Raw genomic sequence first — 26,305 nt, forward strand, 5'->3', positions numbered from 1 at the left:
GGATGCAACACAATCACAGCTAATCAGAACCTATTTGGTATTTATAGATAAAGTTACTTTTTATAAATACTCAGCGGCAGCACTTCCAGGATCTTTTATTATCCCAGAAAAGTACTCCTTTCAATGTCTGTTTAGCTGAAATTAAGCTGAAAACATAAAAAAATAGTTCTGTTTGTGGGGCTTCCTTAGATTTCCATCAGGAATGTGGATCAGGACAAACTCAGGTTTTGACATAAATTATGGTATTTCATGGTCCCAGTCATTGTTAGCCCGATTTGCCCCGCAGCTACTGTTGGAAGATTTGAACCTTTCACTATGGAATCACACAAAATCTGATTGCAAATGGCTGTTTTTAATTTCCAAAATGCACCTTAATTTCCTGGAGGCGCATAACATACTGGCTGTTTGTGAAAGGATATGCAAATTAAACTTAAAATGCTACTTTTAAAATATGTCTTTGCACATACACTCACTGAACACTTTATTAGGTACACCTATACATCTTCTTATTTATGCAATTATCTAATAAGCTAATCGTGTGGCAGCAGTGCAATGCATAAAATCATGCAGATACGGGTCAGGAGCTTCAGTTAATGCCCACATCAACCATTAGAATGGGGAAAAATTTGATCTCAGTGATTTCAACTGTGACATGATTGTTGTTGTCAGACAGGCTGGTTTGAGTTTTTCTGTAGCTGCTGAACTCCTGGGATTTTCACACACAACAGTCTCTAGAATTTATTCAGAATGGTGCCAAAAACAAAAACCATCCAGTGAGCAGCAGTTCTGCAGATAGAAACGCCTTGTTGATGAGAGAGGTCCACTGAGAATGGCCAGACTGGTTTGGCACTTTACTAGGACCATAGTGTTAAAACAAACATTTCTTATTTCACTATAAACCATAGATATCCCTTTTTTAACATTAAAAACATTATTACATTTGATAATGCTTAACTGATAGTTAAAACTGTAGCATTGCCCATAACCACCATATAATGCTACTTTTTAGAAGAACCTAGAAGCATGTTTACTTGCTGTGTGACGTCACAGTCATTTCATCAATAGAGCACAACAGTGTCTACCCACTTTGTCTTGGTTCCGGAAGTGTTTTTACGATGATTTTTTTTATAGGGATTTCATGAAATCTTAAATGAAAGAGCTCTGAGATTGCAAGATTGCAAGCTATGATTTGAAGAAAAAGGTATTTGAAAATTGGACAAAAAGACGAAAGTATTTAACATCTTTATTTAGGAAATGAACTACAATCACATGAAGCATTGGGTATGATGTAACTGAATTAAGAGTAATGGAAATAAATAAAACTATCGATATTAAGTTGTTAATTATAAGTATAGAAACAATATCTTATAATTGTACCTCAAATGATCAGATATGTACAAATATATAAGTAGTTTGAGAGTATAAAGAGACAGACACAAGATTAAACAAGATTTTTTTTTTTAAGTTGAAATATCTAGGGGTGGTTGACTAATCGACTAGATGTTTAACTGACTGACTCGTGGATTAGTGGAGTTATTTTTAGTCATTATGATTCTAATGGGAGATCCAGTTCTCAAATTAATTGAGAGAGGCAACTTCTTAGAGTGCTATTTTGTGTTATGTGTCAGCACAGTAAAATCCTCTGCAAGAAGTTTAGTCTCTTTAATGCTTTAGGTATAGTCTTTTTATGTACTGTTGTTACAGCAAAGCAATGCATCAACAATACAGTTCGAGGCGATCACTGTTCGATATGAAATTCTCTGCTGTGCGTAATATTCCCGTATTTGTGAGGTGATGTGGAAAGATTAATGTCTTTTGCTGATTCTTTCTTGAAGAAACTTAATGAGAAGATTTGCTTCCAGAGCTAATCCTTGTCGCTAGTATTTCTGTAGTTATCCTCTGGTATGGGGAATCCGAACCATATGGTTATTACCCAAAAGGAAGACTTAATCTAAATGAAAAAAACATTTTCGTAAACTGAAAAAATAAAATAAATAAATAACATAATTGAAAAAGCAAACTAAGATAAAATAAAAATCCATGGCTCTGAATCTAACTGAAATAAAATTAAAATAATCTTGAATAAGTGTTTTTTTAACCTTTAAACCTGGCGTCAATTATATACGTGGTAAGTGGTAATGCTGCTTTGAGAGGTCTTGAGGAATTTTTATGGTCCTTAGCTCAAGACTTAGGATGGAGGGTTTGAGATGTTTGCTCAGGATTTCAGTGATAAGAGACTACTTATTGACCAATGAGAAGACTTTTCCAATGTGTTGGAAGGTCCGGGGCCTTCTTTCTGAGGTGTCTGGTAGTTGTCCAAGCAGCTTATCTGATGGCTGCTTGGCAACAGTTTGTGTTAGTCCACCATGATCCAATCAAAATTGAGCTTCTTTTCCTTGCCTTAACAGTTACAGTTAAAGATGTGCCATGCCATAAACAGGGATTCCTGGAATTTCATTTGGTCCGACCTGGGTCATGTCCCAATCCAACCACCCTCTCTCCTTCAACATCCTGTCACTCTTAACTGCCTAACTGACTACAAATATTAGTCTATGGAGAAAATGTATGGGATTTTTACTTCTGGAACCAAAATGTTGCACTTTATTGTTTTATTTCACGAGAGGAACTTAAATGTTACGCTTGATTTGTGGAGCGGGATTTGGGATCAATGAGATTTCATTGTGGGCCCAGCTACCCAGTGCAAAGCAACAAAATATATTTTCACTTGTCATGATTGCAATTGGTTAGGAAAAAAAAAACTCACTTGTCACCACAATGCTAATATACATAAGGAGGCTGGAATGAAAGTTGATGGCAGCCTTAAAGAGCTGAAATACAAACTGAATAAGTAACAGACAAGGAAAGAACATTTATAAGTATTTATCTGCAAGAAACATTTGACTCTTGGCAATGACATGCAGTCATTATAGACATGTCTCCAAGTTTGACAAAAACATGTTTTACTGAATCTGAAGCCAAAGGGAGAAAGTGTATATGTGTGCGTGTTGGAGATGACAGGGAACAGGGTAGTTTTAAGATGACCCAGATACACCACTACTGATGAGCTCATCCTGTCATTCCACCTTAATGTCATGATTACTCTCTAATGTGTGTGTGTGTGTGTGTGTGTGTGTGTGTGTATACGCATGTGTGTGAAAGCATACACATACACATAATCAGTGACTCACTCACACTACACTGTCACCTCACACACCCACTATTGAATGGCGAGAGACAGGTAGAGAGAGAGAACACATGAAATGTGGTGCCCTCTGCACTTCTCTCTTTCATAAGTTGTCATCTTCAAACAGACTGGATGAGAGCAGTTATGACGGGGAGAGCAGCTGACAAAGAGTTGAATTGATTGTGATGGGAGAGCTGTTATTGACAGTCTCCACCTTGTGTTCATAACTTATTATTGCAGCTATTACAAAACATACACAGGCAATTAAAGTGAATTCTGTTGTCCTTTCTTTCTTAGCCAGTAGATGCTGCTTAGAGTTTTAGTGTTTAGGGAAAACACTAGATGATAAAAAAGCAAGATACTAAGGCGATGGGCAATTATAATCAGTGTAATATCATATTAAATAGAAAAACACACATGACTTGAGGTTATTGTAATCTGAAAATGACAAAAATGAATGAATTAACAAATAATTAATTATTCTGTTTTTTTATTTTTAACATCTGATATAGTTCCCCTTCTGTTACTCACTCGACGTTGTGTCGAATGAAGTGACACAAGCCAAACGTACCTCTGAACCTGAGTTTTTCTTCGGTGCCGAACGGTTGAGCAACAACAAGCTGTGTTCTCCACTGTTTCACTCACCTCTACTGGCGATAAGCACTGCTGTTGGATCTATGGCGCGTTTCCAGCTGCCGTTCTCTCTGCACGCTGTGCAGTCTAAGCCCCTGGGCGCTTCGACAGCACTTTCTTTGCCCGAAATAGTGTTTCTCCTCCTAAAAAGAGTTTATTTCCTCTAAAAGAGTTTGAGTCATAAACACATAAAAGAGCAATACACAGCAGGCATCGAACGTCCTTTTCAGGACGCATCTTTTTAAAGATGTCTTTCCGCCTCTGTGTAGTTCCTGGATGCGAGCTTGCTGGCATGCTTGCGTGTTCCATCCAAGCTTGCTTGCTTCCTTCCGAGCTCGGGATGAGTGCGGCTTGCCTTGCATTCTCCCTTGAGCCCCTGGAATTGGATGACGACATCGCCACTACATCGGAGAGCGTCACAGCGGCATCTGATGCTGATGACTCATCTGGGCTGCCACCTACGAGTCTGCCCGCCTCCAGGACCCCTTCCAGGACCAGGAAAGCTCCTGAGACGGGCGACCCAGGCAGTCAGACGTTCGCTCCAGAGCTGGTACCAAGACCAATCCGTTCCCCGGTGGAGGGCCGGGAAGAGAGTCCTGGTTTCATTTGCCGCATTTCCCTGAATGTTCTCCTCCCTTCTGGCCGGCGAATTCAGCAGAGCAATTCGCGGCCAGACCCACTACGAGTCACAGGTGCTCTGTACTGGGGTCGGGCTCGATGGGCTTAGTTCCCTTTTCAGGCAAACTTCCCGTGATTTATTTCCCTCGGTATGGTCGGCGGACCCGCTTTTCCCTTGGGCAGCCCCGCTGCCCCGGTCGCCGTGCTTGTAGAGTCCCCCCAATTAGGCTGGACCTACCACCACGCCATTTCCCACGTACGGCTTCACAACCCTCATGGTGTATTTGCCACATGTTACCTCCCCCTAGACTGGGCAGGATGTGGCCTCCACAGGGTCTTTTCCCCATGAAAGAATAGGACCGGGAAAGACTGCCTTCCCCGAAGCATTTCATAGTGTTATGATAGCCCCAGCCGCTTCACGTCCTATGTGAGAGACATAGTGAGAGAAAAGGCGCGGCTGCCGGGCTTGCTCCCATGCTAGTCATGTAGTGCCTGTTCCCCCCCTCAGGGGTGCGGGGAACCTAAGGTCTGTATGTGACACCTCTTTGGGGGCGTTGGGGAGGGCTACGTGCAGCTGACACAGTTGCCTCTAGCACGCAGTAGCCTGCTTGCACCGTTTTTAGATGGGACCCCTTGTGTCACTTCATTCGACACAACGTCGAGTGAGTGACAGAAGGGGAACGTCATGGTTACTGTTGTAACCTCCATTCCCCGAGGGAGGGAACGAGACGTTGTGTCCCTCCTGCCACAGCACTAGACCTACCACTGTAAACGGCCGTACCTTATTTTCGGCTCCTCAGTGCAAAATCCTGACTGACACTCGCTGCCCCGCTTCCCTTTATACCCGTATGTCTGGGGCGGGGCGTATATCTTAACTATCTATTGTAGTCCCAGATGTATGTATTTTTGCATTAAGTATGAGTTTATATTAGTTATATTTTAAGGGTAAGAAGTAATAAGTTATCAAACTTGAGAATTTGTATTAACGAATTACAGTATTAAATTAAAGTATTTGACATAAATGTATGAGACACATTTTATGTTTTAAATAATTGGGAAAAAATGGCCTTTGAAAATTAAATCCAGGTGGCAAAATTTGCCTCATAATGTAAAATGTAATGCCATTTTCAACCAATAGTAGTTAAGAAAGCTCTGTCGTTGCGCGCTCAACGAGCCACGTGATAATATGCGCAGATTGAAGGTCTCATACGCGGAGGCAACAAGATTCGTCCTCCGCCACCCGGATTGAGGTGAGTCACTTCCGAACACACACACACACACACACACACACACACACACACACACACACACACATACACACACACTTGCACTCATACACCAGCTGTTTGGAGGTCAAGTTAACCTACTTACAAGTTGTATGATATGTATGTGTGTCTAATAGTGTGTCCTATAAAAGCAGGAGTGTGTGTTTGTCCTAAAAAACTTAGGTGTGTGTTTTCTCCAGAGATATCCTGTCTGCTACATGGCCATTTATAGCTATTCTCGCAAGAGATGAACACAGAGAATATTTTGATCTATGTTTTAGACTTGATTGGCCTCAAAAGTCTTAAATGAACGCTTTCTCTCTCTCTGTGTGAGAGTCGTGTGTGACACAACCCTCAAAATAGCCTTTTAATTTGCAGGTTTGTTAATTTTTTACTTTTTTCAATACATTTTCCCCCTGTTGGAAAGTTGCCTCTCTCCTGGAAGAGGAGCAAGTTGGCTGAAATTACAAAATATATTACAAAACGAAGATGCTTTCTAATAGCTGTCAGCATGCTGTTCTTTGAACTTCCGAAGAAGATCTTTGCGTGTTTGAAAACTGGAGATTGGTTGTTATCTCTAATGAAAAGGCCAACTAGACCAGAATGAATTTCCATGCGGTTCCAAGCTGAGTTATAGTCAGCCTGAATTAATGAAAATTGCGTGACTGTGTCGACATTTTTGCAAAATAATATTGCGTGGTTCCATACATGTATCGCAGCATTTCAGAGTTTTATTCTCCACCTCGAGCAGGTTACATTTTGTTCAAGGTTTTTAATTTTAATACTCATTCAAGTTTTACATCAGTAAAGCATACCTCCCTACTCTAAAATTTATTTCCAAACCTAAACGAGAGTGTCATAAAAAGCAAATGTGAGATAAAAAAAAAAATACAATAGCTGAAGTAAGTAATTTTGTGGTGCTTCTATGACACTTTCGGCTCACGTGTTGACTTGCATGCTTTTCAAGACTTGTACCTTGGTCCTTTGCATCACAAGTGCAATGCTCTATCAGTTTAGCTACTGCACAATTTGACCATGCCCGAACAAACTTGTAATTGTAGGTGGTTCTGTATTGCAAACTTTAAAATGTATCTGCCTTAAAAGTCATGCACTACATTCAGTGTTTAGATGTCATAAGATAGCATTGTGTGAGGAACAGGGTGAAGAAAAATTGTTTTTGAACTGATCAGCTGTTTTACTCACGATTTTTGTGACTGGTAATAAGTATTTATTTATTTATTTTTTTAGCTACTCTAGTGTTAATTTCACAAGTAGTGATGTGATGCGTTCAATGAGCCATTTAAAAATATTTTTTTCAAAAATATAGGTGTAGTAACGAGATTCCCATTTGTTTATGGTGGTCAGTGCTGGTTTGGAGCTGGTCTGGCTGGTGGACCAGTATAAACCGTACTTGAAAAGTCTTGCTGGTTTAGCTCATTTAGAACCCACGTGCCCTCCCACCCGCCTCTTCTGTGATACCTGAGGATTCACACAGGGAGATGACAGTGAGGTCGAGCAAGATGACTTTGAGGTGGTCCTTTTGGCGGCACATGCCCCACGCGGCACCCAATCTCTCCAAAGCGCATGTTTTCCGATACGCTTTGTGCGAGACGAGCTCCTGAGACGAGCAGGCGGCCTCGTCTCGTGCAGCGGTTCTGATGCTGGGGATAATAATGACGATGTCATCATGTCTCTCTCTGCATTAGGTGAGTGGCCAGTGGATGATGCTGCCACCCCCTCCCCCCAGCGAGGGCGTGCAACTTGCACACGCCACTGACCGGGAGATGCTCCGCATCCTTACAAGGGCAGTCGGAGAGCTTCACCTTGAGTGGTCTCCCCCAGAGAAACCTGAACAGTCTTGCCTCGATGAATGATTCCAGCAGTCCGCCCCATTCTTCCCTGAAGTTCATAAAGAACTATCCAAGTCCAGTGATGCCATCCTCTTTAATGTGGATCACAGGGAAGAAAACGGTTATGCCTAATTACCCCTTGTGGAGGAGGTAGTAGCGGCAAACCTAAGGCAAATGGCCGAGCATGGCTTCGATTTAGAGGCATTTAAAGAGCTCTACACCACTACAGAATTAGTGCTGCATGCTACGAAAGTCACAGCGCAGGCCATCGTCAAGTCCATGGGAAACCTGGCAGTTCTGGATCGACATATATGGCTTACCCTCACAGAAATGAGTGATAAGGAAAGAGCCACTCTGCATGCTCCAGCCGGCCTCTTTGAATAAGTAGTGAATAAGTCCCGACTAAAGGCCCCATACCTGCTGCCTCACCAGCACCTGCATATCAGCACACGCAGCAAAAGTGCTCCTGATGGGCACAACCCTTTGAAGCAGAGCCCTGCTTTCCGCAGGGAAATAAGTCGTTCCCTCTGGGTTTGCTCCAAAACAGGCTTGAATGGAGACACAAAACACTGTTCCCCATCTCTCCACTATTGTTTGTTGGGAAAGGAATATTGTTGTTCAGAATGTTGTTTCTGTGTCTTGCACTCAAATAAATGCAATAAAAAATGCAATAAGTGCAAAAAAGAATACAGCATTAGTTGCAAATGCACAAGATGCTTACACATTCCCAATAATGTTCCAAAGAAAGACAGCAGACTTTGGCCAATCCTGGATCTGAGACATTTAAATCGCGCATTCATAAAGCGCCCATTCAAAATTATTACTAAGAAACGGATCTTATGCCTACACGATTGGTTTGGGTCAATAGATCTGAAGGATGCATCTTTTCGTATCCAAATTATACGACATCACAGGATGTTTTGGAGATTTGCATTCAAGGGAACAGCATATCAATTCAAAGTCCTTTGGACTGTCTCTGGCTCCTCGCATATTCACAAATTGCATCAATGCAGTTCTCGCCTCTCTGAGACTGAGCAGCATACGCATCTTGAAGTACCTTGACGATTGGCTGTTTCCTAGACAATCAGAGGCTTTGTTATGCCAGCACAGAGACTTACTGCTTCAGTCATTCTACAGTTCAAACTGGGGAGAACTCTTCCACTGAAGCTGTAACAGAAAGCATTGGAATTTATGGCGGTGGCATCTGCCATCATTCCATTAGGTCTCTTACACATGAGACCTCTTCACACTGTGTGCCACGATGTGCTTGACTATATGTGCATCACTATATCCCTCCGCTGTATGGATGCCCGACTTTTGGCACCTGGACAGGTAAGCGGAGGGTGTGGCACATCAACAACCTAGAGCTATTGGCTGTAATTCTAGTCTTAAAGGCTTTTCAGTCAGAAATAGCGAGCTGTCATGTCCTGGTTAACTCAGACAACAGGACAGTTGTGGCATATATAAACAGCCAAGGCGGAACTCATTCACCACCACTGTTGAGACTGGCGCGTCGCCTCCTCCTATGGAGCGAGCATCATCTCCTCTCCCTGAGAGCGACATATGTCCCAGGCCGCCCGAATTACGGCACAGGCCTACTGTCACGCCAAGGGGTGAAACTGGGTAAATGGACACTTCATCCTTAAACTGAACTAAAGATTTGCTAAATATTCAGCAAAGCAGAAATCTATCTATTTGCCTCAGTGGAGAATGCCCACCGTCCACTCTGGTATTCAAAGTCCCAAGCCCCGGTGGGAACAGACGCAATGGCACACAAATGGCCGGTGAAAGCAAAAATGCTTTTCCCCCGGTATGCCTTATTCACTCAAATGCTAATGCAAAGTCTGAGAGGACAAGGAAATGGTTGAGATGCTGTATAGCTCACCATGATAAATACTACTAAGGAGGGATCTCATCTTTCAGGCACGAGGCACAATCAAAAAAGAGTGAACCTTTTTATTTCTTTTTAAATTGATGCAACCCATATACACAACCACTACTTAAAATGTTGCAGTCAAAAGTCAAGCAATAACAATACTAGTATGTAATGTATGTAATGTGTGTGTGTGAGTGTGTGTGTGTGTGTGTGTGTATTTGTTATGCTGAGTAACGAGGCAGACGAGGAAATGAGGATCCAAACGCAGTTTGAACTTTATTAGAATAAGAAAACACAAAGTAACAACCCACGATGGGGAAATGAAACATAAACTGAGTAAGCTGACCAAGGTAGACACGAACAGGGAACTCGGGAGGGAAAGATACACCGGGTTAACATCAAACAACGATCGACGAAGACTGAACAAAGACACAGGGTATAAATACACAGACAGGGAAAAAGGGACCAATGAAAGAACAGAACTCAAACAAGATAACAATGTGATTAACAGAAACCAAAGGCAAATTAACAAGGGCAGGTGAAAACAATGAACAGTGAACACAAGACTATGGAGGTACAAGGGTGACGAAAGTGAAAACTAAGGAATACCAAAAGTGACAAAATTACAAACAAAGGGCAACAGAGGGACAAGACAGGGTAACCGTTACATAGCCCCCCCCCTTAAGGATCGGATACCAGACGATCCTTAATAACACACAACAAAAGACAAAAATCCACAAGAACAACATGAGGGCACCAGGGGCAAACAGACAGTACAAGTGGGCACATGGGCAGACAGGCAGACCAGGGGGGCACACTGGGCAGGCAGGAAGTCCGGGGGGCACAGAGGGCAAGACAGGCAGGTCCGGGAGGTGCCAGGGGCAGATAGGAAGTCCGGGGGGGAAATGAGACAGTCCACGAGGGCACGAATGAAGGTGAGACAGTCCATGGGGGCACAAGTGGAGATGAGGGTTAGGGGGCCAGGGAGGTATCGACCGGGCAGGGACAGGTTTTGATGGTCTGGGAGCTGGCCACCGGGCAAGGACAGGTTTGGGGAACCTGGGAGGAGGCCAGGAGGGAGGACTCAGGACGGGAACAGGGTCAGGAGGCCTGGGTGGAGGCCACAGGACAGGGACTGGATCAGGGGGCCTGGGAAGAGGCCACGGGACTGGGGCTGGGTCAGGAGATCTGGGGAGAAGCCACAGGACAGGGACTGGGTCAGGGGGCCTGGGAAGAGGCCACAGGACGGGAACAGAGTCAGAAGCCCTGGGAGGTGGCCACAAGACAGGGACCGGGTCAGGAGGCCTGGGAGGAGGCCACAGGATAGAGGCCGGCTTTGGTGGCCTGGGAGGTGGTCGTGGGCCAAGGGCCGGTTCAGGGGACCTGGGCGATGACCACAGGACAGAGGCCAGTTTTGGTGGCCTAGGAGATGGAGTGGCCACAGGGGGGGCCTGCGGAGCCGCGTGAGGCGGAGCCAAGGAGGACCTCTGAGGCGGAGCCGAGGGAGGTGATGGCTCAGAGGGCCCAGAAGGCAGAGCTGAGGGAGGCTCAGGAGGTGGAACCGAAGGAGGCTCAGGAGGCGGAGCCGGGGTAGGCGGCGCCGTGGGAGGCTCTAGGAGCGGAGACCAGGAAGACTCTGGAGTCTCTGGGGGCAGAGACGTAGGAGGCTCTGAGGGTGGAGCCGTCGAAGGCTTGAGTGGCTTGAGAGGCGGTGCCGGAGGAGGCTCGGGAGGCGGAGCCATAGGAGGCTCTGAGGGCGGAGCCGTCGAAGGCTTGAGTGGCTCGAGCGGCGGAGCCGTAGGAGGCTCGGGAGGCGGTGCCGTCGAAGGCTTGAGTGGCTCGAGAGGCGAAGCCGGAGGAGTCTCGGGAGGCGGAGCCATAGGAGGCTCGGGAGGCTCTGAGGGCGGAGCCGTCGAAGGCTTGAGTGGCTCGAGAGGCGGAGCCGTAGGAGGCTCAAGAGGCTCTGGGGGCGGAGCCGTCAAAGGCTTGAGTGGATCGAGAGGCGGAGCAATAGGAGGCTCTGGAGGCGGAGCCGTAGGAGGCTCTGGGGGTGGAGCCGCAGGAGGCCCCGTAGGCGGAGCTGCAGGAGGCTCGAGAGGCTCTGGGGGCGGATCCGTAGGAGACTCGGGGGCGGAGCCCTGGAAGGCTCAAGAGGCGCAGCCCTGGAAGGCTCGAGAGGTTCAGGAGGCGGAGCCCTGGAAGGCTCGAGAGGTTCGAGAGGCGGAGCCCTGGAAGGCTCGAGAGGCTTGAGGGGCGGTGCCCTGGCAGGCTCGAGAGGCTTGAGGGGCGGTGCCCTGGCAGGCTCGAGAGGCTTGAGGGGCGGAGCCCTGGAAGGCTTGAGAGGCGGAGCTCTGGGAAGCTCAGGGGGCGGAGCTCTGGAAAGCTTAGGAGGCTTGAGAGACGGAGTCCTGGAAGACTCGAGAGACTTGAGAGGCGGAGCCCTGGAAGGCTCGAGGGGCTTGAGGGGCGGAGCCCTGGTAGGCTCGAGAGGGTTGAGAAGCGGAGCTCTGGGAGGCTCGAGAGGCTTGAGGGGCGGAGCCCTGGTAGGCTCGAGAGGCGGAGCCCTGGAAGGCTCGAGAGGCTTGAGAGGTGGAGCTCTGGGAAGCTCGGAAGGCGGAGCTCTGGAAAGCCCAGGAGGCGGAGCTCTGGAAAGCTCAGAAGGTGGAGCTCTGGAAAGCTCAGAAGGCGGAGCTCTGGAAAGCTCGGGAAACTCGGAAGGCGGAGCTCTGGAAAGCTCGGGAAACTCGGAAGGCGGAACTCTGGAAAGCTGGGGAAACTCGGAAGGCGGAGCTCTGGAAAGCTCGGGAGGAGGAGCCCTAGAAGACTCGAGAGACTTGGGAGGCGGAGCCCTGGAAGACTCGGGAGGAGGAGCCCTGGAAGGCTCGAGAGGTGCTGGCTCTAGGATGGGCACGACCACTGGCACTGGCTCTTGGACGGTCACGGCCACTGGCGCTGGCTCTTGGACGGTCACGGCCACTGGCGCTGGCTCTTGGACGGTCACGGCCACTGGCGCTGGCTCTTGGACGGTCACGGCTACTGGCGCTGGCTCTTGGACGGTCACGGCTACTGGCACTGGCTCTTGGACGGTCAAGGCTTCAGGCAATGGCTCAGGGACGGTCGAGGCTTCAGGCACTGGCTCAGGGACGGTCGAGGCTTCAGGCACTGGCTCAGGGACGGTCGAGGATTCAGGCGCTGGCTCAGGGACGGTCGAGGATTCAGGCGCTGGCTCAGGGACGGTCGAGGCTACAGGCGCTGGCTCAGGGACGGTCGAGGCTACAGGCGCTGGCTCAGGGACGGTCGAGGCTAACGGCACTGGCTCAGGGACGGTCGAGGCTAACGGCACTGGCTCAGGGACGGTCGAGGCTAACGGCACTGGCTCAGGGACGGTCGAGGCTAACGGCACTGGCTCAGGGACGGTCGAGGCTAACGGCACTGGCTCACTGACGTCTGAGGCTACAGGCACTGGCTCGGGGGCGGTCGAGGGCTCAGGCTCGCTCACAGTGACATGCGTGGGCTTTAGCTCGCTCACCGTGACATGCGTGGGCTCTGGCTCGCAGACCGGGGCTGGCGCGGGCCGGGAGGCGTAAGCCCGTCTTCTCTCCCTCCTCCGAGCAGACGCAGTGGGCCGCGCTGGCTCATGGAAGGCGACTGGCGTGGGGACGGGCTCGCTGACAGGTGGGGCTGGCGCGACAGGAAGCGCCAAGGACGACTGGGGAGTCACCACAGTGGGAGGAGAGGTGGAATCCTCCTCGGCGAAGACCACGGTGTAGGGTGAGCCGCAGACCAGTAAGGTCGCCTCCAGGAAGTCGTGGAGAGTCCAACCAAGCGTTGCCGGCGCAAACGCTCCCTGAGCTGAACCGTGTAAAGTGTCCCTGAAGAAGACCACCAGGGCTGAGTCCGGGAAGTCTGTGAATTTCGCCAGCGCGAGGAAGTCGCTGATGTGGTCTTAAACAGGGCGGCCCTCTTGTTTGAGGTTGAGCAACCGGCAGTTGGCCCGTATAACTGCTGGATCCATAGTTGGTCGATCGTTCTGTTATGCTGAGTAACGAGGCAGACGAGGAAATGAGGATCCAAACGCAGTTTGAACTTTATTAGAATAAGAAAACACAAAGTAACAACCCACGATGGGGAAATGAAACATAAACTGAGTAAGCTGACCAAGGTAGACACGAACAGGGAACTCGGGAGGGAAAGATACACCGGGTTAACATCAAACAACGATCGACGAAGACTGAACAAAGACACAGGGTATAAATACACAGACAGGGAAAAAGGGACCAATGAAAGAACAGAACTCAAACAAGATAACAATGTGATTAACAGAAACCAAAGGCAAATTAACAAGGGCAGGTGAAAACAATGAACAGTGAACACAAGACTATGGAGGTACAAGGGTGACGAAAGTGAAAACTAAGGAATACCAAAAGTGACAAAATTACAAACAAAGGGCAACAGAGGGACAAGACAGGGTAACCGTTACAGTATTTATGTATGTATGTATGTATGTATGTATGTATTTATGTATTTATTTATTTATTTGGGCTGTCAATTTAATGTGTTAATTCAGTGCGATTTAATTTTACAAAAAAATAACGTGTTAAAATATTTATGCATTTAATCGCAATGCCCCCGGATCATAATAAGGAAGAGTCCTGAGAAATGCAAGCTTGTAGTACCACCTGTTTACTCAAGATGGCAGTAAGTGAAATTTCAGCTGTATGAGCAACGTGGAGTTTATACAGTGAATAAAACACTTCAGTAGGCAGAACAACACAAACATGCGTTACATTCTTGCGTTCAAAACACTTGAAGGAGCGCAAATGCGAACTAAGGGATCTCAAGATGTGTTTAAAGATTGAGTATTAAACTATATTTAACTTGAAACAGTAACCTAAACATTTTATGTTTATGATGCAATGCACCGGAGACACTACACAAGCATGGCTGACGCTGAATGGAGATGGTGCAAAATTTGGAAATTACCCATAAATATTTAATCATGAATAAAATCAAAGAAATTTCCTTCAAACTTCTACCAAGTACTACCTCACTAATTATTTTCTTGTAGAGAGATTTAATTGTGATGTCGATATATTCTGTACATTTTGTGGTCTGCAGAGGTTGTCCCTCCTCGACTTGTTTTTGGTCTGATTTCAGCAAGATTGTTAGAGATCATATTATTCCCAGCTTTCAACTTCGTTTTGAAAAAACTTTATTAGTTTTTTTAGCTATGACATATCTCTTCATAAAGAATATTCTTTTTATTAATGTTCTGCTTTTGTTGGCAAAGTTTAATATTCAGAAATGTAAGTATGGTGGTTATAAACCATTAGTTTTAATTTTTAATTCAGAGGTTCAGCAATACCTAAGAACAATTTCCAATTTGAGTAACAAGAAAGCTGTAAAGTGTATTGAAATATGTAAACAATTTGATATTTTTATTAAACTGTTTATTTATTTATTTTCCCTTTTGCTGTTGTTTGTTTTATTATATCTCTTGGCTCTAGATGTAAACGTTTTATAAGCATTAATAAAAAAAATTAAAAAATTTCTGACGCAGGTGTAAATTGATGGGTCCTTAAACAAGCCCTCATAATAAATCTCCAACTGATTTACAAATTCACTTGTGAAATGGATATTTGTGAACTGTATGCCAATGATGGATTATGTTCAATAATATGGTAGTAAACAATACATTGTATTCTAAAGCCGCTTTTTGTATTGTCTTATCAATGATTAAGAATGTAATGCATTTTAATTATCTCAATATTTTTATTTATGTATATATATATATATATATATATATATATATATATATATATATATATACTTTTTAATATTTAAATATAACTATGTATAATTATATATTGATATAAATATGTATAATCATTATATATTTAATTATTGTTATACAAATATTTGTATATGCGATTAATCGCGATTAATTAATCAGGACACCATGTCATTAATTCGATTAAAAAATGTAATCGATTGACAACCCTAAAATATATATATTGTGTGTGTGTGTGTGTGTGTGTGTGTATGAATATAACTTAATGAGAAGGGTGGGCCTACTTATTCTGCATAATCTAAGAAGTTAAATTCAGTTCAGTGATAGAATCTGGGGTTTTAAAGTCAAAGGGATTTTCACCCACCGTTTGTCTTTTAATTCATTGAACTTCTCTTGGGGAAAGTAGTGAGAGAAATTCCCCATCAGTGCATCCAGATGTGACTGAATGAGGCACGTCAGGCCAGCGACCGATTTCTTTGACACACCATTTTCTTCAATATGTTTCATCATTGTTGGGAACATATAGTAGCTTGGGATTTTGGGTCGCAGCTGCCAAAGTTCGAGTGACTTCTGGAAAGCCTGAATTTGTCATTTTAGATTCAGTTCTTTTAGAACAGTACATATGTCAGCAAGATTAGACAGGGTTAAAAGCCATTTCTCATCACTGAATGAGGCTGCGAGAGGAGACGGTTTCTCAGTTAAGAAAGCATATATTTCATCCCTCAATTCATACACTCGGCTGACCACCATGCCCTTTGACAGCCATCTCACATCTGTATGAAAGAGCAAATGTGTGTGCTCGGCTCCTATTTCAGTACACAGGGCCTCGAAAAGTCGCTGTTAAGAGCACTACCTTTTAATGTAGTTCACAGCTCAAGTGGGATTCCTTTTGATGCCAAAGCTTCATGATGAATAAAACAATGATTCCAAAAAAATTTCTGTCCTGCTGCATCCTTAATTCTTCTGACAACTTCTCTATTTTTGCCAGTGATGTTGGCTGCCTGGTCGCTGGGGATGCCTTTGCAATTTGCCCAATCCAGACTGCACTTTGTCATGAAAACATTTAACTCTTCAAATATATGTGCTCCTGACATGCTGGAAGGCAATGTTAGGCAGCACAGAAGATCTTCAACAAATTCACGTTGCCAAACATACCGAACATAAACCAATAACATAGTGCTTGATGCAATGTCAGTGCTCTCGTCCATCTGAATAGCACAATACTTTGCTGACTTCAATCTCGCTATAAGCTGTTCTTCCAAATTTTGGGCAATATCCCCAATTTGACGTGACACAATATTGTCACTATGAGGTATTAGTTTTAGCTTTTCAGATGCATTTTCACCCAGAACTATATAAACTATGTCTAGTGCCGAAGGCAATATTAATCTCTCTGCAATTGTGTGGGGTGCTTTTTATTTGGCAACATGATATGAAACTTTTACGATACCAAGTGCAGTTTGTGATTGTGTGTTACACTTCTGCTGAGTACCTAAGCTGATGACTGAATTTCTTGAGCCTTTCTCTGAAAAAAAGATAATGGTTTGTCCGCCAGACTGGTATGATGTGTACTTAAATGTCTTTCCAACTTTACTGGTTTCAAACTTTCATTTGGCAACTTTTCCCCACATAATACGCACATTGTTATTGCAGCATGACCTGCGTCGGAACAGTTGACGAACCCAAACTTAAAAAAAATCATCTTTTTATGGCCATACTCTGGATTTCTGGCTTTTCTTTGATGGGCAAGAACTATCAGTACTGATACTGCTACGCTGTTCACATGCATTGCCTTCACAATCTTTTCTGCTGATCTCCACTGTGTGCAGCAGGTTTGGACGGCTGACAGCATTTTCTGCTGCTTCATTTGAAGGGGTCTTGGTCTCAGGCCCTCTTTTTCTTGTGAAAAAATCATAAATGGTATTTTTTGATTTTGGCCTGCTCATGTTCAGCATAAAATAAATGAAAGACTGGCTCGTAATGTCATGCTAGTGAAGCCTTTGAATCAACACAGTGGGGGAAAAAAATGGCTGCGTCAACAACATGATAATGTTCTGAGCACTGCGTGTGGTAAAAAAAAAAGTGGTTGATGGGTCAGTATTTATTTTGCATTTAGTTGAATGATGTATTTCAGTGTGCTTCTATTCAAAGTTATTCTTGTTATTATTATTAAAATTAAATACATTTTTGGAACAATATCCTTAAATCATCCTGGCGACCCATTTTTAAAGTCTCGTGAGTCTCACCCACCCGAGGGTCGCGACTCAGGGTTTGAAAACCTGTGCACTACATGCACCAGAACTGACGTGTTCAGTCATGTACACCATTTTACATGCCAGAGCACTGTCCATGAGATGCCTCTATACACTTAAATGGAAGGTGTTTACTGATTGGTGTCTCTTACATTGCAAGGACCCAGTAAACTACCCCATACATGAAATTCTAATATTTCTTCAAGAGCGATTAGATGCAGGACTCACCCCGTCAATACTCAAAGTGTATGTGGCAACTATATCTGTGTGTCACGCACAGGAAGCTGGCACCTGTATAGGCATGCATGATTTAATCATAAAGTTCCTTAAAGGAGCAAGATGATTAAACCCACCTCAGCCGGCTACAGTCCCAACTTGGGACTTAACTTTAGTCCTAAAGCTCTCGCAGGGCCCCCCTTCCAGCCTTTGGACTCTGTTGAACTGTGCATGCTCTCAGTTAAGACCTCACTACTGCTGGCTCTGCTCTCAGTAAAACGAGTCTGTGACCTACATTCACTATCAGTCAACAATTCATGTTTGTAGTTTGGCCTCAGTAGAGCCACTGTCAAACCCAAGAAAGGCTAAGTACCCAAGGGGCTAACCATTCCCATCAAAGCGCAAGGGGTTAACCTTCACTTTCCAGTTCAGACTATCTGATCAGCTCTTTATATGCTATGAGACACAAAAGGAATGTCCATTTCTAAGCAAAGGCTCTCTCACTGGATTGTCGATGCAATTACCCTGGCTTATGAGTCACAGGGTAAGACTTGCCCAATTGGTGTTAAAGCACACTCAACTAGAGGCATGGCCTCCTCATGGGCATGGAAGAATGGTGTGTCCTTAAACATATGTTTTGCAGCAGGATGGTCCTCTCAAAACACGAACGAGACGAGACATTGCGAACGCAAGCCACACTACAAGACTCAGAGTTGAGGCACAAGCTATGCGCTCCTTGTTCTCAGGCAGAAATGGTGTTTGTGCACCTGTTTTTATAGTTTCGCGCCAAAACAGGCGGGGCTCAAACACCATACCCAATATTAGAATATTGGCACTATTGTAGAGAGGTTTCAACTAGATTTTGTATGAAGGCACTCCCCATATGCATAGCTACGCAATGTCTCGTTCCCTTCATCTCAGGGAACCGAGGTTACATACGTAACCGAAACATTCCCATGTTTTTGAGATAAAGCTTATTTGTAATGTCACTGAAAAGAATAGCCTTGGAAAAGCTCATGATGTACTGTACCACCTTACTGCTCCACAAGCATGACAGACTCTCTTCCTTTTTTTTTTTAGAGAGAGAATGGAAATGACATTGTCAGTGATTACACCGTGTAACACATTTTTTCTGGTTCCTGGGTAGTACGTTTTATTTCCTAATTGCTTATGCCTCAAAAGTATAGAAAATGGCTATTATTCCCCGCAAACTTTGCTTTTGTGACCAGGACAGTGATCATTTGAAATTTACCTATTTTCCAGAACATTCCAGATATGATTCTGTGCTGAGTAAACTTGGAGTAACTTCTACATCTTTCTAGAAATTTCCAGTAATATAAATACAGGGGCCTTAAGCCCACCAGTTCAGTTTAGTTCCAGCTGCCTAAGTGGACACATATCAAGATCTTGCTGGATGCCTTGAAGTATGATGAGTACGGCTGGGAAGTCATAGGAGAATTCAAAATGGTGGCATTCCTGATGGGTTTCCATGGCGGTTTTACCAAGTTTCCCTGCTATCTTTGCCTTTGGGACAGCAGGGACACCACTACCACATGTAGGACTGTCCACAGCGGACCGAGTTCTCTGTGGGGAGGAAAGGGAGTTGTGAAAAAAAATTGTGTTGCATAGTGCTATTTAAAGAGACCTTAATTTTCATGGTAGTTGGTGCCAGATGAGCTGGTTTGAGTATTTCTGTAACTGCTGATCTCCTGGGATTTGCACGTGCAACAGTCACTAGAGTGTATAGAGAATGGTGCAAAAAACAAAAAAAACAACCAGTGAGCGGCAGTTCTGTGGACAAAAATGCCTTGTTGATGGCCAGACTGCTTCGAGCTGACAGAAAGGCTACGGTAACTCAAATAACCTCTCTGTACAATTGTAATGAGCAGAATAGCATCTGCAATGTACAACATGTCGAATATTGAGCTGGATGGGCTATAACAGTAGAAGACCACATCAAGTTCCACTTCTGTCAGCCAAGAACAGAAAACTAAGGCTGCAGTGGGCCTAAAGGCTAGGAAGTGGGCCTTCTTGGAACAATAAAGGCTAAGAAGATCCAACATTATAAACATCACTGATGAGGAAAAGGCTAGAAAACATAATGTATGCCATTATTGTAGCATCACCAACTTAGTAACGGGTATGATTTGAAAGAAATGATATAGATTCTTATTAAAATGGTAAGGGGGAGTCTTTGTAGTTTTTATAATAACAAAGGTGGTTTAATTGTAGATTTTAAATGTGTTTAGGCTACTGTTTGTTTTCCATAACAAAATGCTTTAGATTGTTTTATAGAAACTAGTTACGTTGACCTACTCAATGACGAGCCATCCATGGACTAACCATGATTTCATTATTTCAAATGTAAAAAGTTAAATCAAGGGCTTTAAATGCTGGACCTCTATGTATTATGAACCAATCTTACCAGTTTTTTACTTGAATAAAATGTGTTCTATTCTAATACTTTTGCTGGTGGAGGGGGCTTCAGATATTTCAAGAGATGATATAAATCAACATTTAAAACATAAAAATCCAATATTTCCATTTGAAAAACACTGCCAACTCAATAAAATTGCATGATCAATCATTCTAAAATGTTCATTTATTGTATATGTTCTTTCTATTAGATTCTTTGTTATTTAAATGAATCTTTTCAAACTCAATTTTGTTTTAAGTGTCTCTTATTGAATGTGCAGTCATGATTATGTTCACGTTTATGAATAATGATACATTTTATTGCGATAAGATATGTGGCCCAGAGTGCAAAGTTGTCATTGGGCCCAAAAATTATAATGCCGCCCCTGTTCATCATAATCTTATGATGTGTTTCCAGTTTAATTGTATTCGACTCAATTATGTTATAAATATAATTAACACTTGTACAGATAATTGACATGTCTGAATAAATTAGCAAAAACGTACAAGTGTTTTATCCCTGCTCTCCCTCTTTGTCACTGGATGATTGTGCAAAATGAGATTGATAAAGGATTGATAGATATAACTATATAACTTTATTGAATAAAAAAACTATTTTGGCTAAGTAAACAGCAGTATCAATATTTCAAGATTTATAACTAGGAACATAAAAGACTCTTTCTGCATCCCACAGCGCAACACACTGAAGGTAATATGGAGTTTTGGTCACAAACATGACAGTGTAGTCATACAGTGACGTCACATGAAACAGGTCAATACCCTGCAGTACAAATGCCTGAAAACACATATTTTGTCATTCATTTCAAATAATTTTTTCAGCATAGAAATTTAAGTGAAAGGTTGAGTTTAAGAATTCATTAGTGTGTGGTATTTTGCTTACTATTGCTTTGATGACAACATACCCTTGACTTTAAAGGTCATTATAGTAAGATGACACAGTAAAAGCTTGCAATGTAAAACAATGAGAGCAGTCTGCATGTGTTGTAAATATTATACGTCAGTATTTTCAAAGCTCTGTTTTTTTTATTGTGGTGGGCATAAATGTAATGTAATGGTGATAGACAGATATACATCAAAAGCCTGTTGTATCATATTTTTTACAAATGTATTTCAACATGACTTTTCTAAACAAACAAAAAACAAGTTGTTTAAATTCAGCAAATACTCATTTTGAAATATCAGTAACAATATAAACATTACTGTTACTTTTAGTTTATCAAATTCAGCAAAGATTTCACAGAAGAAAAACATGTGCCTCAAAGTACGAAGGTGGCCATTTTGAAAATGATTTGACAAGGTTTTCTACTTCCAGAAGAGCACAGAATCTTAAGCAGGCAGTAGACATTTAGTACACTGCATACTACAGGTTTTTCACCAAAGTATTCATCATGTTGATGATGTTGAGGCTTTAAAATATTTTCAAATGTGATTCGCACAGCTTGATAGGGTTAACAATGTGAATGACACAAATGTGCTTTTTTGATTAGTAACTTCGAAATAGTGCAGAATCTTACATACAGTATCTCAAGTTTATTTTACATCATAAAATTTTTTCGTTTTTAAAAGACATATATGAAATCATAAAACATTTTGTTAGCTTCCAGGTTTAAATAAGATTTCGAATCCCAGATTTTCATTGTGGTCTCAGACACATGGATCCTTCTCTGGAGTGATGTCCATGTTGTGCGGCACCTGAAAAAACATGTCCTTTTTTTATTCATCATTCTCATTTATATCATTTATATTTTGTTGAATTTGATGAAGGATTTGGTTTGAAGGTCACAGGCAGGTTTAACTAGGCATTGTTTATCTACGCTCCAAACTATTCCATCAAACACAAGCAGAAAGTAGTAACATATTTCTCATGATCTGTTAATCTCATTATTTATTTTCTCTCTTTCTCTCTCTTTCTCAGCGTTCCAAAATAGCTGTCTATGAGAAGATGTGGTCTTATATGAAGTCAGCTGAGCCATCTGTGTTCGTGAAAACGACCCCTGATGGAGTGGCTCGTGTGCGCAAGTCTAAGGGAAAGTTTGCCTTCCTGCTTGAGTCTACAATGAACGAATACATCGAGCAGAGAAAGCCGTGCGACACAATGAAGGTGGGAGGGAACCTGGACTCAAAGGGCTACGGCGTGGCCACGCCCAAAGGGTCGGCATTAAGGTGGGTGGAATAATATAACAATTTCCTCTGTTGTTATAGTATTCCACCTACCCTGATTCCACCATCTCTCTCTATCTCACTCTCATGTTTTTTCACCCTACTCAACCTTCTTTCTTTCCCTCTACCGTCAACAAAACCTTTTCTTTCTTTTATCTTTTTCACTCTGTCTCTCTCTTTATTGCTGTTCATGTTAAGGTAACTGCATCTTGTATGTTCAATCATTTGTATGTATGTGTTGTTAATGTTTTTATTGTGTTTCTCTCTACAGAAATGTCACTTTACCTGTTAATTTACAGTTGATGCCTGTTGCTGTTGATTCCCTCCCCCTTTTTCTTGTCCTACTCTTCCTCTTTTGTCTTCTCTTCTCTGTCCCTTGCTCTGTGCTGTGATTGCACTTATGTAATATTTGTATGGTTGAATTGGTTTTATTCTCTGCACTGGCGCTGTATTGCCTGCTGCCATGCATGTCATGCTATATGATGTCTCTTCTCCACTTAACAACGGACTATCCCTGCATCTTTCCCCCTCACTCACCAACGCTGTGTCTATTTTTCTCCCTCTCCTCTCTCTCTTTCTCTCTCTCCCTCTGTATTCAGCACCACATGCACCTCACTTGCACACACACTTCTGTCTGTACCCAGTAGCTTACGCAATTAACTAATGAAACAGCCTAACCGCTTCAGCAGTTAACTAATCAAACATCCCAACCACTTCACCAGTAAACAGGTCTCTCCTCTTGTATTTACCCCTAACAAAAGCAACTGCTAGTTGCTGCAGTTTGTTTATCTAATCATTATTAGATCTCTCACGAACCTGTCCCTTTTCTTATGAGCTATGTTTTTTCGTTTGAAGAAGTGCTGTAAACCTGGCGGTGTTAAAGCTGAATGAGCAGGGCCTGCTGGACAAGCTGAAAAATAAATGGTGGTACGACAAGGGAGAGTGCGGCAGCGGGGGAGGTGACTCGAAGGTCAGCCTCAATCTCATCCAAACAACCATATCAACTAGCTACGAGTAATCGGCAAGGTTTTGACCTATGACCTCCGGCAACAGTAACGTGACCCTCAGCAAACTGAGCCTAATGACCTAGGGACATAGCCCATTAGCACTACAAACTTTAGTTGCTGTCTCCATTTTGGAAGCTTGTGTAATCAGGCAAAATGTGATCAGTCGTGACCATTTACTTGGCTAAGGGAGGAAAGGAAGCAGAGTAGGAGAAGAATAAAGGAGTGGTGGTGGTGTAGTGGTCTAAGCACATAACTGGTAATCAGAAGGTTGCTGGTTCGATCCCCACAGCCACCACCATTGTGTCCTTGAGTAAGGCACTTAACTCCAGGTTGCTCCGGGGGGATTGTCCCTGTAATAATTGCACTGTAAGTCGCTTTGGATAAAAGCGTCTGCCAAATGCATAAATGTAAATGTAAATGTAAAGGATGGGGTAGGTGGATGTGTGGAGTCAAGGTCACCGGGAGTACATCTTTTTAGGACGTTTAGTCTATTGTATTTGCCTCGCAGGATTGTTTGTGTGGGAAACAGGCAGCTTGTTTTAAGTGGAATAGTGGAGTGCTCAGTGGCTGTTCACTGATCTGAAATGTTTTATGTTGTTTGTGTACATCAGGGCTCAAAGATTTAATGGACCATCAACTGAAAACAAACAGAAATGTGATGCACAGTGATCCCACAGACAAATACATAGTGGACAGTGCACAATAGAACAAATCAGAAAATACAAGACAAGTTCTTTGCATTTTCTAAGACTGATGTTTGGCTAAGGGTATCTGAAGGTCTCTGATGCACAATTAGTGTGTAGTTTTGGCTTATGTGCTGTTGCATACATCGTTTGCGTGTAATAATGAGAAGATATCTTTGCATCTCCATGGAATTTAAAACTGATTAAGTAACATCTAAGATAAAACTGATGGTGTTGTTTTCCACTGGTAATTTCACAGATGAGATGCCATTGTCTTTGGTCAACACATACTGTAACTGGCCCTCATAGCTCTGATTTGCTGGCATTTAAGACAAATATAAGACCAGCAAGGCAAACAGCATGGTTCTGAGGGGACTAAGGCCACATACACACTAATAAGTTTTAGCTTGAAAACATGTTTTTCTCTACACTTTGGTCTTCTGTCAACACTGAGATAATGTTTTTTGACATCGAAACCTGAGCTTTTTGAAAATGCTCTCCCAAGTGGATAAATTTGAAAATGCCATCTTTACATTGTAGTGTGGACCGGGAAAATATCTGAAAACAATTATGTATTTGTTGTCATGTGACGCAGTCATGCGATCCATTCAACCCAAAACAATCAAGATGGTGGCACATGATGTAGCGATGTTGTTGTGCCTGTTATTCACTTTGATAGTGTTGTTAAAGATAAATGTTTCTATTGGGAAGAGGCAAAGGCTTGAGTGAGGTTTAAGATGCCATATATTTGATGAATTTAAAACAGAAAGGTAATGTCTCTCTTTGCCGTAGGCCCCGTCTGGCGGTCCGAGGGAGTTGTACTCTAAACCGTCATATCCTGCCGGAGATAGGAGGCAGGGGCGAGGAGCCTACCCCCGTGCGGGACGGGGCTCAACTGGTGGTGGTGGGATGGTGGAGGTTGCCGTGTTAGCACACTGAAACAGCAATGTGATAGATTGTGAGCAGACTTATAAAGCAATGGCTTACATGTGATTGGCTAGGAATTACCCAGCTAATGGTGTGATGATGTACAGCTGCTAGTCTTCCCGCTATAACTACGCTGCGCTTACATTACTTTATACAACCTCCACAATGTATTCCTTCAAAGGCAATGGGAAGTTTACTTGGAATTGCTGTCCAGTGACGGAACACAAGGACAATTACGTTTCAGACCGTACATGGAACAGCGATTTTTCGTATGCTTAGTAAGGGTATTTAAGAGTTTTCATACATTTTAGTGTGAATGAGCAATTTTTGGAAAACGCTTGAAAACGGCAGTGTGGTCGGATAGCATTTCGAAAACAAAAACACCTTATGTGGACGTAGAATAAAACATCACAGGTAAACGTGAGAATTCTAATTAACAATGCCCTCAATTGGAATCCTTCAGTTCCTCACAAAAACGATAACTGGAGCACAAAGATGGAGAATGATCTGGTGACATATTTTAGACTCACAGAACACACATTTATCTATATATGAATGCACAGACACACAAGACATCACAAACAACCACACATTTGATCAGAATCCTTCATACGTTATCTCTGCAATCACAAAACACATACACTCTTCTCTATTAATTGATGACCACTTTTCTTCAGCTCCTGTGCCTGCAAAATGGTCACCCTGTGTTCAGCCTGTCATTAGGGCAAGGCAGCCCCTCTTAATCCTGATTGGTCCTCAAATATGGGTTCTCTACAGTAATTGGCTCTCACTCACTAGTAACACCTAAGCTTTAAGCTCAAGATGGCCGCCTAGTCCCTACATTGATAAGTTGAGCATGTTGGGTGGAGGGTGTCTAGTCCGTTATGACATCACAACTGCATGTGTCTCATTTATTGACCTGAATCTGATCCCAAATGCATGAATGGAGTAATTCAGCAAACCTGGCAAATATACCATACAATTAGCACACACTTCAAAATACCCTAGAAAACACCTACATACTGGATGTATACAGCTTCACATAGCAAACATAAAGGAATAGTAGACCAAACTCAAAGTGAAAATCCACCTATATGGTGAGATCATAAATGTTGGGATTCAGAAATCAAGGCCCGTTCCATGTAAGTGGATTACTGAGTTAGCTGTATTTAATTGTTGACGATTTGACACAATCCTGGATTTTGAGTTCTTCAAAGCACATCTCAGAATTGTTGTCAGTGCAGCAGGTTTGTAAGCTTAAACCTACTTGGGAGCAGATTTATTTAATGTAAACAGGATTAGTTCACAGCTTTTTAAATGAAGGTGATCCACGGAGTCTTCCCCAACAGTGGCAGCTCCATTCTTAATATATTTCATATCAAATTTAATTTGAAAGTTAAGTTCAAA

At 43.2% G+C, this 26,305-nt stretch overlaps 1 protein-coding gene across 5 annotated transcripts in view; it reads left to right on the forward strand.

Moving 5' to 3' along the window:
* Positions 1–26,305, forward strand: part of gria3a (glutamate receptor, ionotropic, AMPA 3a) — an 81,808-nt gene that overhangs the window by 46,931 nt on the left and 8,572 nt on the right. For 2 of the 5 annotated variants that reach the window (XM_052100573.1, XM_052100599.1), the window contains exon 13: positions 22,037–22,284. In XM_052100573.1, coding sequence (XP_051956533.1) covers positions 22,037–22,284 — 248 coding nt within the window. The other 3 variants (XM_052100566.1, XM_052100582.1, XM_052100590.1) reach the window with 3 other exon arrangements.

Source organism: Xyrauchen texanus, chromosome 3 (genome assembly GCF_025860055.1).
Source record: "Xyrauchen texanus isolate HMW12.3.18 chromosome 3, RBS_HiC_50CHRs, whole genome shotgun sequence".
In the NCBI taxonomy this organism is placed as follows: domain Eukaryota; kingdom Metazoa; phylum Chordata; class Actinopteri; order Cypriniformes; family Catostomidae; genus Xyrauchen; species Xyrauchen texanus.